Raw genomic sequence first — 14,339 nt, forward strand, 5'->3', positions numbered from 1 at the left:
GGAGGGACTTTGTGAGGAGTGACTAATGCCCGGAAGCCGTTTCACGACAGGCACAGGAGTTTGAGGTTGGGAGGTAGGTACTGGGAGGTAGGTAAGTACAGGGGGCTTATCTTGATGCTAGTAAAAGACTGGTCTGCGCGCTAACAAATTAACATTACATTCTCACTAGTTAGCCAAAGGCGACTGCCGCCAGAGGGCGCAAGGCGCGCAGGCAGGATCCCAGGTAGCCCTCCGAGGTCGCGGTGGGGGCGTGCGTGGCCCAGAGTCCTGAGCGCGCGCCGGGGGTGGTCGCGGGGCACGCGCCGGGCCGCCCCCTCCCCACGCGGGGCGCGCGTGCGCGGTTCCGCTGCGGCCCAAGGAGCCGCGATGGAGGGCGCTCTGACTGTTCGCCAGGTAAGCGGCTCTTCGCTGGGGCGGCTTCCCAAGCGGTGGCTGCACCCGGCAGTTTTCTTCACGATAGTTGTTTGAACCTTCTCAGATTATGATAATTAATTCCTCCCTTCCGTTTTCTCCGTGCTCTTTGGAGTAATTTGGAAAGTTGTTACCAAGGAAACGGTTTCGTGTGCTTCCTGCGAGCCTTCCCCTCGCGGCGATGGTGGAAAGTCTGCTTCTCTGTGGGCGTGGAAAGCAGGAATTTGGTCCCGAAATGTCCTAGTCCAGATGTCTCAGCCTCAGGCCCCACCGACTCACGTTCCGTTGTCGTGATTCTGACCCGACATCACGTTGATCCAGTCTCACCCGCCTCCCTAAACTATCAGCTCTTGAATAAAGGGCTCAGGACTCTAGCGTAAATAACTGTGCTGTCAACCAAGCTTTTGGTTCCAACTAGTTTTGTTCTTTGCTCACTGTCTTATTTGATAAACGGAAGATCTTGCTGATTAACCTTCAGGGTGAAAGCCTACTTTTGTTCCAGGGCTACCTGCATTTATGAACACTACGCTCATTTCTTTTACGTTGGTTGGGTGTATATATTTTAGAGAATTGCAATCAGTGCGATACCTTTTATGTGAGTAGCATTTTACAGGTTACAAAATGGTAGAGACATTCGAATAATTGTTGAATGAACAAGTGAATGTACTATTTCAACTGAGCCTCAGAAACATTACTTAATGAAATAGGCATGATACATGTTAATGAACCCAATCAGTTATTTTATTCTCTGTCCCTGGCACTGGTGTTAGGATAAGATGGTGAGCAACAGACACATGATTCCTGTTCTCAATGAGTTTATAGTTTAGACTACCGAGAGTTATTACCCCTACTGTAGAGTGGAGAAAACAGATTTAGAGAAATTGACTGGCAAAGACCACACAACTAATAAGTTAGAGAGATAGGATTCTGTTGTAGCCACTCTACAAAGTCAGAATGTAGAATTATGCCACACATGCACCATGAATATATGAGAAGGCTTATTACTTATATATACAATGGCTTATTAAATACGTAATGAAAAAGTAGAAGTAGGTCAGGCTTCTCAAGCAGATCCTAAATGATTTAAAAGACAAGGAAAGGAAGTTTAATCCAGGTTTTTACCCTGGTGGGATCAGGGTAAGGGTTGCTGTGTGTGGACTGGGGCTTGCTTGGTTTGACTCTCTCACCCACACCAAAGGTGAGAGCACCCAGAATTTCTCACCCACTTGCCCATATGGGGGAAAGAAGAGGAAAAAGGACGGGTGAGGCTTAAAATCTGTCAGCAGGCAAACATTAAAAAATTGAATGAGACTCCTTATCACAGTTCACCCAGATGTTGGGTTAATGACTGAAAGGTACGATTTTTCATTTAGTTGAATTTGAATTAGTGTAGGTAAGCCATCATGGCTGTCTACTAGGTCTCCAGCCTGTGCCCAGTAAGGAAAATGAAAGTTCCCTGGAATGCCTTGTTCAAGAGCACAACAGTGTGTTTTGAGAAATAAAATGAGTGCCTTGGTCTCTATTAGTAATCTTCTGGAACTCTAACAGGCATAAGGAGTATCTTGGTGAGGTCTTTTATTATGGGTTTAGTATATGTAGAGACACGAGCGATCTTTTTTTAAAAAAAAAAAAATTTATTTATTTATTTAGAGAGAGAAAGAACGTACACGTGAGCAGGGGAGGGGCAGAGAGAGAGGGAGAGAATCCCAAGCAGCTTCTATGCTGTCAGTGCAGTACCCAGTTTCGGGCTCCATCTCACAAACTGTGAGATCATGACCTGAATAGAAATAAAGAGTTGGACCCTTAACTGACTGAGCCACCCAGGTGCCCCAAGACATGGTGATCTTGATTTGTATTTTGAGTATCTGTGAAACAGATTTCTAGAGTGCTTTATCCCAAAGGGTGCAGCTCTGAGGCAGTGCCCCAAGAGTCTGTAAAAATGTGCAGATGGAGCCAACTGTTGGCCAGAGCATCCAGTGTTAAGATGACTATGGGAAGTTCAGCCAGTTGTGCTGACCCTTGGGTCCTTACCTTTATCAGGGACATCTTGGTTAAGGGATGAAAAGCAGTAGATATCCAGAGAGCTCCATCATGTGTAATGGTGGTAATGCTGTTCACTGAACAGTAGGTTTGTCTGTCAGACTTCAAATGGGAATTTAGAGTGTACAGACTCCAACTGCTGTTCACTCATTTGAACCCAAGTCACTCTTCAGGTTAACAAGGGGTTCAGAAGAGTGATGGCTTTTTCTAGCACCATGACATCTGATGAAAGAATGAGGACAGGGGAGGGCATGCCCTCTTGCGGGTAAGATATGCTAGGGGGCTCAGATTTGGTTTTATCCCAGAGCAAGGAGGCCTTGGTAGTTGTGCTGAGCTTGCAAGGTGTTGCTTCTAAGACCTAGGAAGGTCTGGGTATGGAGGGTCACAGGCTCAGGGTTTGTAGAGCCTCTATTTCCAGAAGAGTCCAGTATGCTGTCAGTGACTGCTGCTCTAATGGTGTATAACGTGGGGCCTGGGAGATAGTTTCTTGCATTAGAAGCCTATAGACAACTTATAGACACCATGGGTGGTTGAGAGACTCCAAGAGTCATGGAAAGAAGCTGCTAAAGTCTCTGTAATGAAGAGTTCTCTCTGTGTGTGTGTGTGTGTGTGTGTGTGTGTGTGTGTGTGTGTGTGTGTGTTTGGGGGAGAGGGGAATAGTACTAATGGAAGTGTCTGTTGTGATTTTGACAAATATTAGAGTCTTTTTTGGGAAGGATCCTCATTCAGCATGACTGATTTGCAAGTAATAGTGTAAACAGACTTAAGTAAAGTTTGTAAATGAGGAATATATTGCTCTAGATGCCCAAAATTCCTAATAAATGTTGGGCTTATTTTAGTGTTATGGGTGCTAAGAGGGTCAATAGTAATTTCTTGACATTGTCAGGGATGGAGTGACCTTTGGTGTACCAAATGGTTTTCAGGAATTTAAGGTGGCAGGCCTTAATGCTGTGTTTGGGGCAATGGCCCATCCCCTTTTCGTGAGCTCTTTTGTGCATATTTGAATGGGTATGTCAAAAGAATGTCTTCAGAGGAGGATGTAAGCAATGTAATGTCATACCTGTGCTCCTGGAGCAAAATAATTACAATTACAATATTGCCTGTAAAAGTTGTATGTAAGGGCAAGCCTTTTGAGGTACGCTGTGCCTAGCTCTGTAAAGGTATATTGTGTCCCACTAGAGATGAAGGCAAAATGTGACTGAGAGCTTGTTGAAAGAGACACTGAACAGAATATTAGCCAAATTTATTATAGCATATATATATAGGTTATATATATGTTATATATATAACATATATATGTATATATAATATATATATATATATATTATATATACATATATATACACTTATTTTTGAGACAGAGAGAGACAGAGCATGACCAGGGAAGGGTCAGAGAGAGAGGGAGACACAGAATCTGAAACAGGCTCCGGGCTCTGAGCTGACAGCACAGAGGCTGATGGGCGGCTTGAAGCCACAAACCTTGAGATCATGACCTGAGCCGAAGTCGGATGTTTAACGGACTGAGCCACCCAGGCGCCCCTATTATAACATATATTTACCAGTTTCTGATTGGATAGAGTCAGTAATTTCAATAGTATGTGGTAAAGGGGCCTTCATGGGAGGGAACACAGCATCAGGGGCACAGTCATCAACTGTGAGGCACCATTCATTTTTCCAACTTTAATAGGCCATGTTGGGCTGTTAAATGGAGAAACCATAGAGATAATCACTCTTTCACTAATTAGGTCTTTTATAATAAATCCCAATCCTCAAAGGCCCTGTTTAATGTTATATTGAGTTGAGTTGTATTTACTATTTTAGCTAGGGGTTGAGGGAGTGGTTCATGGCTTTTTAAAAAGCCATTTGTATGCTCCAAAGACTCTGTTTAAATTTATTGTTGGGTCAGAGCATCCACTGCCAATATGGAATATTTTAGGGTGATGTGTACTATACCATTACCTGGAAGAATTTCAGCAAGACAGAAGTTCTGGTGGTTAAAGTGAGACATACCTATTTATTATCTATTTTATGTTGAGTATTTCCCTAAATTTAGTGGGATCTCCAGGTATAACTGTAGTTTGAGCCCAGTATTGATTAAAGTCATGAAAATTTGCCACTTAAGGCATTTCAGCAGATGTTGAAGTTAATTCAAAAACCTGTGCTATAGAGATATAAAAGCCAATCTTTACCTTTTGTTGTATAAATTATTTTAGTAAATTTTGGATTTCCAACTGGGCCAAATTGTGGACTTCTCTATTTTGTTGTTGTTTCTTTGTTTGTTTCTTTATTGTTTTTCTCTATCTCTTTTGGTGGTGAGTGAATATATTTCAAGTGGAGGGAGTCCTGTATATCATTTCATATTTATAAATTTCATCCTCCAGAGAGCCTCAAATCAGTGTTACCAGGGGTAGGGGTATGTGGTTACTTTGTGGAGTTTAAAAACCCTGAGCTTGGGGCGCCTGAGTGGCTCAGTCAGTTAAGTGTCTGACTTCAGCTCAGGTCATGATCTCACAGCTCATGGGTTCAAGCCCCACATCTGTGCTGACGGCTCAGAGCCCAGAGCCTGCTTCAGATTCTGTGTCTCCCTCTCTCTCGGCCCCTCCCCTGCTCATGCTCTGTCTCTCTCTCTGTCCCTCTGTCTCTCTCTCTCTCAAAAATAAATAAACACTAAAAAACAAAAACGAAAAAACCAACCCTGAGCTGAAGCTGAGTTTGAATTACCCCTTTGCTGTGCCACATGGGTTCCATGGCTGCTTTTCTCTGTAACCTGGAGGATCAGGATTTTTGTTACAATAGAGGCATAGGTACCAGTGGCAGCAGGGCAACAGCAGGAACAACAGAGGTATTTAAGGGTCCAGGTGAGCCATGTGTTCTCACAATGGTTGCTCCCTTCCCTCCTCCCAGCTCTTTTCTCTCTCTCTCTTTTTTACTCCAAAATGACTCTCTTTCATGAGTGACTGCCCAAATGGGTCCATCTCTTGCACAGAGTGTACTCTTTCCCCAGAATGCTCCATAGATTGGGGGTCAATGCCTGATTCATTGATTTTTAACTACATTGTTTGTATAAATCAGAGCTAATTTACCAATTTCCCACAAATTATGGTTAGTAAGTTTGTTTCCACTTTCTTAGTACTATAACCATTGTTGACTCCATGTGCACAGAGTTTTAGTTTATACCCATTCTAGACCAGAGGAGGCATTGCAAATTATTCTCCAAAGAGGTTGAACTAATTATCATCCCCCTTACATGGTATTTTTTACTGTTTAATTATTCCTCTAGCTGACTGTGAACTTCTGGAAGCTAAGGACTTCCTTTTATTCATTTTTGAATTCCCAGTGCCAATTAAACTACCTAATGAGTAGTAGTAGTTGGAGAATATTTGTCACATGTGTAAATATATGAACTGTAGAAGAAAAAACATGTTAATTACTGTTTCCTAAATGCTTAAATATTGTTTTCAAGTTAATTTGTGTATTTTGAACATTAACTCTTTTCATTTTTAAAATGAGCATTTCTCAATAAGTAATTTTAATTGTTGATACTTGTTTCCAGGCAATAAATGCAGGGGATTCAAGCTTTGCCCCTGAGCCACAGGAAGAGTTAGAGGAGAATCCTAGCCCAGTTGCGGATGAGAATAATACAGTGTCAGCAAAAAAACAGGGGCCAAATTTACATAACTGGAGTGGTGACTGGAGCTTTTGGGTAATATTTTTTCTTTCTTATATTTTCACTTAAATCTTAAATGCAAATTTTCTTTAAATTTATAGCAGTTCATATAATGTTTATAATATTTTATTAGCTTCTTGATTTTAGACAGTTAAGTTTTACCAGAGTCTGAGACATTTCTGATTATGCTCTTCTTTGGCCACTAGAATGCACTGTTGTCTGGTTTGATGGAGTGGAATTATCTGCTTCAGTTTTCCTGGGAGAAAACTACAGCACAGAATTGGATTCTACCTACGTTGTTGTTCACTATATTGCAAGAGACTAACATTATGCAGAAACCATATTTCTAAATGTTACTGAGAAACCAGCTATTTTACATAACTTTGATTTAAAGAATTAGTTTTGATACCTAAAAGGAAGCTTAACAATGTTTGACCTGTAGAATATAGTAATTACAAGCTAAGTTTTAAAGTTAGGAGTTTCATATTCTCTTTGCACTGTACTTAGTTGCAGAACTGGGATGTGGGTCAAGTTTCCCCATTGTAAAATGAGACTTCTGCTTTGAGACTCATGATTAGGTGTATAGTGTCTTTTGGTAGGAACAACATTTCTATTGCCATATGAATGCTAGCATTTATTATCTTAAAGGACTCATTCCAAATCTACCAATTCCTGTCAGAGTTATAAGATATTTGACAGAATCTGGTATACTGCAACTATAACTGAAATTTATAGAAGATTATGAGACATATGTACTTCAAATATTAAGTCATTAGAAAGCTGCTCTCTTGACTCTTAGGTATACTTGGTAGCAGAATTTCTTGTAGTTTTACAGTAGCCTAAAAAAGAAATAATATTAATAGGTTATAAGGATTAGTACAAGTACCATTATTCTCTTCATAATTAGCAGCTCAGTTATTGAATCTTTTTTTATAATTTACATCCAAGTTAGTTAGCATATAGTACAACAGTGATTTCAAGGGTAGATTCCCTAATGCCCCTAACCCATTTATCCCATCCCCCTTCCCACAACCCCTCCAGTAACCCTCTGTTTGTTCTCCATATTTAAGAGTCTCTTATGTTTTGTCCCCCTCCCTGTTTTTATATTATTTTTGCTTCCCTTCCCTTGTGTTCATCTGTTCTGTGTCTTACAGTCCTCATATGAGTGAAGTCATATGATATTTGTCTTTCTTTGACTGACTAATTTTGCTTAGCATAATACCCTCTAGTTCCATCCACATAGTTGCAAATGGCAAGATTTCATTCTTTTTGATTGCCGAGTAATATTCCATTGTATATATATACCACATCTTTATCCATTCATCCATCGATGGACATTTGGGCTGTTTCCATACTTTGGCTATTGTTGATAGCGCTGCTATAAACATGGGGGGGGGGTGTGCCCCTTCGAAACAGCACACCTCTATCCCTTGGATAAATACCTAGTAGTGCAGTTACTGGGTCGTAGGGTAGTTCTATTTTTAGTTTTTTGGGAAACCTCCATACTGTTTTCCAGAGTGACTGCACCAGTTTGCATTCCCACCAGCAGTGCAAAAGAGATCCTCTTTCTCCGCATCCTTGCCAACATCTGTTGTTGCCTGAGTTGTTAATGTTAGCCATTCTGACAAGTATGAGGTGGTATCTCATTGCGGTTTTGATTTGTATTTCCCTGATGATGAGTGATGTTGAGCATTTTTTCATGTGTCGGTTGGCCATCTGGATGTCTTCTTTGGAGAAGTGTGTATTCATGTCTTTTGCCCATTTCTTCACTGGATTATTTGTTTTTTGGGTGTTGGGTTTGGTAAGTTCTTTACAGATTTTGGATACTAACCCTTTACCTGATATGTTGTTTGCAAATAACATATTCTTCTCCCATTCTGTCAGTTGCCTTTTAGTTTTGCTGATTGTTTCCTTCGCTGTGCAGAAGCTTTTTATTTTGAGGAGGTCCCAATAGTTCATTTTTACTTTTGTTTCCCTTGCCTCCGGAGACGTGTTGAGTAAGAAGTTACTATGGCCAAGGTCAAAGAGGTTTTTGCCTGCTTTCTTCTGGAGGGTTTTGAAGGCTTCCTGTCTTACATTTAGGTCTTTCATCCATTTTGAGTTTATTTTTGTGTATGGTGTAAGAAAGTGGTCCAGGTTCATTTTTCTGCCTGTCACTGTCCAGTTTTCCCAGCACCGCTTGCTGAAGAGACTGTCCTTATTCCATTGGATATTCTTTCCTGCTTTGTCAAAGATTAGTTGGCCATACGTTTGTGGGTCCATTTCTGGGTTCTCTCTATTCTGTTCCATTGATCTGAGTGTCTGTTTTTGTGCCAGTACCATACTGTCTTGATGATTACAGCTTTGTAATACAGCTTGAAGTCCGGTGAATGTTATTGAATCTTAACATGAATAAGTTTCTGACTTCCTATTAAGAAACTTAAGTTTTTTAAAAACATATCTGAAGGAAAATGTTTAATTGCTAACAAATATACCAAATAATTATACTTCCTGAAAATCATGTCATCTATATTGATTATATTATTCTTGGTTTCATTCAGAGACAGTTTATGACTACTGTAGTGTTTTGGCCCTTCTGCACTATGATCGTGTAGCTTTGTTATGGATTGGAAAACCTTTGTAATTCCAAGGGCTATCTACAGGACTAAATAGTCACTGTGGTTATTCTTTGCAGACTTAACCTAAGAAGAAGGGTAAAGCTAAAAAAGGAACAAGCAGGGGAATGAGGATTTAGAAATAGGAGAGAGGAAGAAAAGAGGTATGTGTTCTAGACCTTTGCTACTCAAACTGTAGTATGTGGGGCCAACAGACTTGGCTTCACCTGTCTGCTGATTAGAAATGCAGAGTCTTGGGCCCAATCTCAGACCTATTGAATTAGAGTCTTTATTTCACAAGAATTCTTGGAGATTTGTATGAACATTCAAGTTTGAGAAGCACTTGTTTAGAGTGTTGAAAGTCTACTTTGTCTCAGTTTAGGTCTATATGCTAATTACAAGCACTTTGTTTTGAGGAATGAAAAACATTTTTTTGTAATGTTTATTTATTTTTGAGGGACAGACAGAGTGTGAATGGGGAAGGAGCAGAGAGAGAGGGAGACACAGAATCTGAAGCAGGCTCCAGGCTCTGAGCCGTCAGCACAGATGTGGGGCTTGAACCCACGCACCATGAGATAATGACTTGAGCCGAAGTCGGACACTTAGCCAACTGAGTCACCCAGGTGCCCCAAGAATTGATAACTTTTTAAAGTTTTGTTATTTGAAGAGTTAAGCTCCCAGGACCTGAAAAATTCACTAGTGTCGATTAACTCATATATTTTGGCCTGGCTAACTCAGTTGTTCCACAATAGTGAATCTACAGGGAAGCATGGTATCATTTAATGAATTGGAGATTGGGAACAAAAAATTTGGGATAGAGTATGTACGCTCTGTGCCTGGTGATTTCACTGTGTGGTACTCTTGACTATGTTGTTCAACCTGTCAGTCGCCTCATTTCTAAAATGAGAGATCGGGCCTTCGTATTGCAACATTAGTGTGTCTTGAATCAATAGGGAAAAAGGTGGAGGAGGTGTTTGGCTAGCAAGTGCTCATAATTTACATTTCTGGCAGCTGCGTATCAGTCATAAAAAACTCTGGGCATATATAGTAGGAGTATGTTACATGTGGAACACCTTTCCTTAAGAGTGGTAGAAAGGGGTGAAAAGTGCTAGAGAAGAGAGAGGACCTGCTATTTGTAATATTGGAAAGGATATTTTGATGATTCCCCCCAAATAAAAAATTGTGAAAACTTGGCAAAAGGATACAAGACAGTGAAACAAAGTTTAAGTTTTTTTGTCGTTGCTGAGGCTGGTTTCTTCTAGACTCTATGCATTTAATCTTGTTCTGCTTGACAGATTGGCTAGTGATTGTCTTTCTGACAGTAGCGCTTTATTTTTTCAGTTTTATTGACTTATTTGTTTTACTTCTAGGGTAGTTAGCAGCTGACAGTAGGACTTTAAAGAAGTTTGATCAAATTACCATAGCACTGGACAGTGAGATCAATAGCTGTGGATATTCTATTTCAATCCTGTAATTTAAAGATAGGAATCTTAATGGTTATATTTATTTTCTTTTATATTTAAAAATGAAAATGTTTAATCCTACTGTGTGAGAAATTAGTTTTATTAATAACTTTTAAGTCCCAGTATAACAATAATTATGTGAAAAGGAAGAGAATAAACTTGAAATAAACTTAATGGCAAACAAATATTTATCCTTTTGCCCTTTAACTGTTAGTAAAAATATACCGCAAAAAACCCCACATCCAACCAACCAAACAAAAAAAACACTTTTTTTTTGTTTGGTTGACTAAATGATGATTCCAGGTAGATTAATGTTCCAGAGGAAAAGCATTCAGAGGTCTGCGGAAGATGCATTTACTTAATGTAACTTCTCTTCATGATGTTGAGCTAGTAACTTTTAAAAGTAGAAAAAAGCATTTGAGATTTTCTGTTGCTTATGTTTAGGAAATGACATACTTATCTGGACTTTTTTTTTTTTAATGTTTATTTTTGAGAGAGAGGGCGGGGGGAGACAGAGTGTGAGTGGGGGAGGGGCAGAGAGAGAGAGGAAGACACATAATCTGAAACAGGCTCCAGGCTCTGAGCTGTCAGCACAGAACCCAACATGGGGCTCGAACTCTGGAACGGTGAGATCATGACCTAGGCCGAAGTCAGATGCCTAACCAGCTGAGCCACCCAGGCACTCCTTACTTGGGCTTTCTAATAGAAATAATAGTGCTTTGGATAAGGTACTTAATTTTAGGCATTCCTTTTTATGTTGATATTTCATTAATATTAAATTTCTCTTTAAAAATATTTGTCATTTGTATATACTTATTTCTTTAATAGCTGATTTACTTGATAATTGTATTTTAAAAGTGGAGGCATTTATAAAGTTTTCTGAATTGTGTAACTAAAATTTGTTTAGGGGTGTTTTCCTTTGAGTGTATATTTGAAAATCTTGGCAAATATACATAGAATAAAGAAGATATGAAATCTCATATTCCTCAGATCTTTGAATCTGGAAGGGAGACAGGGAAAAAAAGAAAGAATAGGAGAGTTTTAAAAGAGGTTAGAAAAAGTGGAAGGGCAATATCTTTCATATTATAAATATGATAGACTATGATACAGTTTGTAGGTTTGGTCCATTGTTCAAAAGCTGGGGTCCCAGGTTAGTCAAAGTGTTCTTATCAGGTGCTGCCTGGGACTGTTCATTCATCCCCATATCTCATGTTTTATCCATGTAACTCAAAGGTATTGAAAGGGCGGGCCTACGCCGGCCGACTCCATCTTGTTCTGTGTCCTTCACCTAGACCACGCCTCCACCCCTTGAGTAACCTCCCGCTCACCCGTTCAAACTTCCTGGTCAAAACACGCCCAGCGACCTGCGTAACAGGACTCCGACCCTTCCCCAGCCAATCAGCAGAGGCCACAGCCATTACCTCACCAACTGCCCCTAGGCCCCAATAAAACCTTTGTCCTTTTGCAACTCGCTCTCTCTCCCTGGTATCTCACCGCTGCCTCGGTGCAGGTAGGGGATTGAGCTCGAGCTAGCTCGAATAAAGGCTCTTTTGCTTTTGCATCGGAAAAAAAAAAAAAAAATAAATAAAAGAGGTTAGAGTTTAAATTTGTCATTTTAAGAATATTTTTGTTCTAAAACATTTTAAGGATAAAACAAGTGTAGATTTTGAAACATTATATATGTACAAATAATAACTACTATACTTATGTTTTGGTAGAAAATATTTAGAGTTGAAATTTTTTAGATCATAATAAACTTTTCTAATTATACAAGAAATCATAAGTCTTGACTCTGTACTTTATCATTGACTTATAGCATGATCATAGTCATGTTATTCACAAGTAAGCTTTTTTATTGGATACAACTTACCACAAACATGATTTAGAATTAGGTACACCATGAGGATTAATTAATGTTATACCGTTAAATAACAATAAAAACAAAACCCAAGAGGATTAATTAGTATGTTTGAAACATACTTTGGCAACTTTAGAAAAGGTGTTTTCTGTAATCAGACGTTGCCCTCCACACAGAATATCTTGAATTTATTCAAGGTAAAAAGGATATTTTAGACATTGACTTTGGTAGCTGATAAAAAAGAGTGAACTTATTTTCTAGTTTCTGTTGGATTTGAAAATAATATTTTATTCATTAATATTCAATTATAGATTTTGTTTGAAAATCTAGATATGCTATTTATTTTAGATTTAATTATAAAGGAATAGGAACTAACATTTCTGGCAATATGGAAAGAGGACCATTTTTTTTTTAATATATGAAATTTATTGTCAAATTAGTTTCCATACAACACCCAGTGCTCATCCCAACAGGTGCCCTCCTCAATACCCATCACCCGCCCTCCCCTCCCTCCCACCCCCCATCAGCCCTCAGTTTGTTCTCAGTTTTTAAGAGTCTCTTATACTTTGGCTCTCTCCCACTGTAACCTCTTTTTTTTTTTTTTCCCCTCCCCTCCCCCATGGGTTCCTGGTAAGTTTCTCAGGATCCACATAAGAGTGAACACGTATGGTATCTGTCTTTCTCTGTATGGCTTATTTCACTTAGCATAACACTCTCCAGTTCCATCCACATTGCTACAAAGGACCATATTTCATTCTTTCTCATTGCCACGTAGTACTCCATTGTGTATATAAACCACAATTTCTTTATCCATTCATCAGTTGAGGGACATTTAGGCTGGGAAAGAGGACCATTTAACTTAAAAACTCCTCTGTTACAAAGTACCTAGAAATGCTGTATGAAATGTTACAAACATGTTTATAAATTGAATGTCTGGGCTCACAGAATAACAAGGGAACTACCCAAGGGCTAAAAAAGAAGAGGGAACTGATTATCAGAGTTGTAAGCACATGAGCTAATGTTGAGGCAGCCCTGGGGAGTTTATTAGTCTCTGTAACGAAAACTTTAATGGCTACACTGGGATAGAAGACATGTCTTGGACTTGTATGAACGGAGAACTTGTATGAACTTGTAGAATGGAGAACTCCTTATAAAGCCATGACTCTTGAAGAGTTATACATTCTGTGAAAGGTAGGCTAAGAAAAAATCCACCTACATCTGCCCATTGAAGACAAGGAAGCTTATTTGTCTAAACTTGGGCTTGGGGTGGTAGGGGAGGGAAATATTCCTGAGAGTACACAACTATAGTTGATCTCTCATGAAGTTTTGGGACCTGAATTTAATACTTTATGAGTGAGCAGAAGGATATTCAATGAATAGCATATTAGTTGCTTCAAAATTTTGGATAGAACTACTAGGTAAAGACTATAAAATCATTATTTGATATTATTTAAGACTTCATAGAAGAAATTAAGCATGCAATAAGTGGGTAAGACATTCTTTTTTTTTTAAATTTTTTTTTTAACGTTTATTTATTTTTTTAATTTTTTTTTTTTTTTAACGTTTATTTATTTTTGAGACAGAGAGAGACAGAGCATGAACGGGGGAGGGGCAGAGAGAGAGGGAGACACAGAATCGGAAGTAGGCTCCAGGCTCTGAGCCAGCAGCCCAGAGCCCGACGCGGGGCTCGAACTCACGGACCGCGAGATCGTGACCTGAGCCGAAGTCGGACACTCAACCGACTGAGCCACCCAGGCGCCCCAATGTTTATTTATTTTTGAGACAGAGAGAGACAGAGCATGAACGGGGAGGGTCAGAGAGAGAGGAAGACACAGAATCTGAAACAGGCTCCAGGCTATGAGCCATCAGCACAGAGCCTGACGCAGGGCTTGAACTCACGAACCGCGAGATCATGACCTGAGCCGAAGTCAGACGCTTAACCGACTGAGCCACCCAGGCGCCCCAAGACATTCTTTTTTAATATGTTTGTTTGTTTGTTTGTTTGTTTGTTTATTTATTTTGAGAGAGAGTGTGTGTGTGTGTGCACATGCACATGAGTTGGGGGAGGGACAGAGAGAGAGGAAAGAGAGAATCTCAAGCAGGGTCTGCACTGACAGAGGGCGCTGTTCGTGGGCTCAGTCCCACGAACCATGAGATCATGACCTGAGCTGAAATCAAGAGTCGGTCACTTAACCAACTGAGCTACCCAGGTGCCCCTGGATAAGACATTCTTAAAAACACTGGGCAGATTTGGAAAACAACCAAATTCAACTTCTAGAAATGAAAAATATGGTTATTGAAATAAT

The 14,339-nt window shown here is 39.7% G+C and overlaps 1 protein-coding gene across 1 annotated transcript in view; it reads left to right on the forward strand.

Annotated features, from left to right (window-relative positions):
• Positions 1-311: 311 nt before the first annotated feature.
• The window catches only part of GRAMD1C (GRAM domain containing 1C), a 103,911-nt gene continuing 89,883 nt past the window's right edge, over positions 312-14,339 (forward strand). Inside the window, exons 1-2 of the mRNA XM_042903719.1 lie at positions 312-393; positions 6,005-6,154. Coding sequence (XP_042759653.1) covers positions 367-393; positions 6,005-6,154 — 177 coding nt within the window. The 5' untranslated portion in view covers positions 312-366. The remainder of the gene's footprint in view (positions 394-6,004; positions 6,155-14,339) is intronic.

The sequence above is a fragment of the Panthera leo genome, chromosome C2 (assembly GCF_018350215.1).
Source record: "Panthera leo isolate Ple1 chromosome C2, P.leo_Ple1_pat1.1, whole genome shotgun sequence".
Lineage (NCBI taxonomy): Eukaryota > Metazoa > Chordata > Mammalia > Carnivora > Felidae > Panthera > Panthera leo.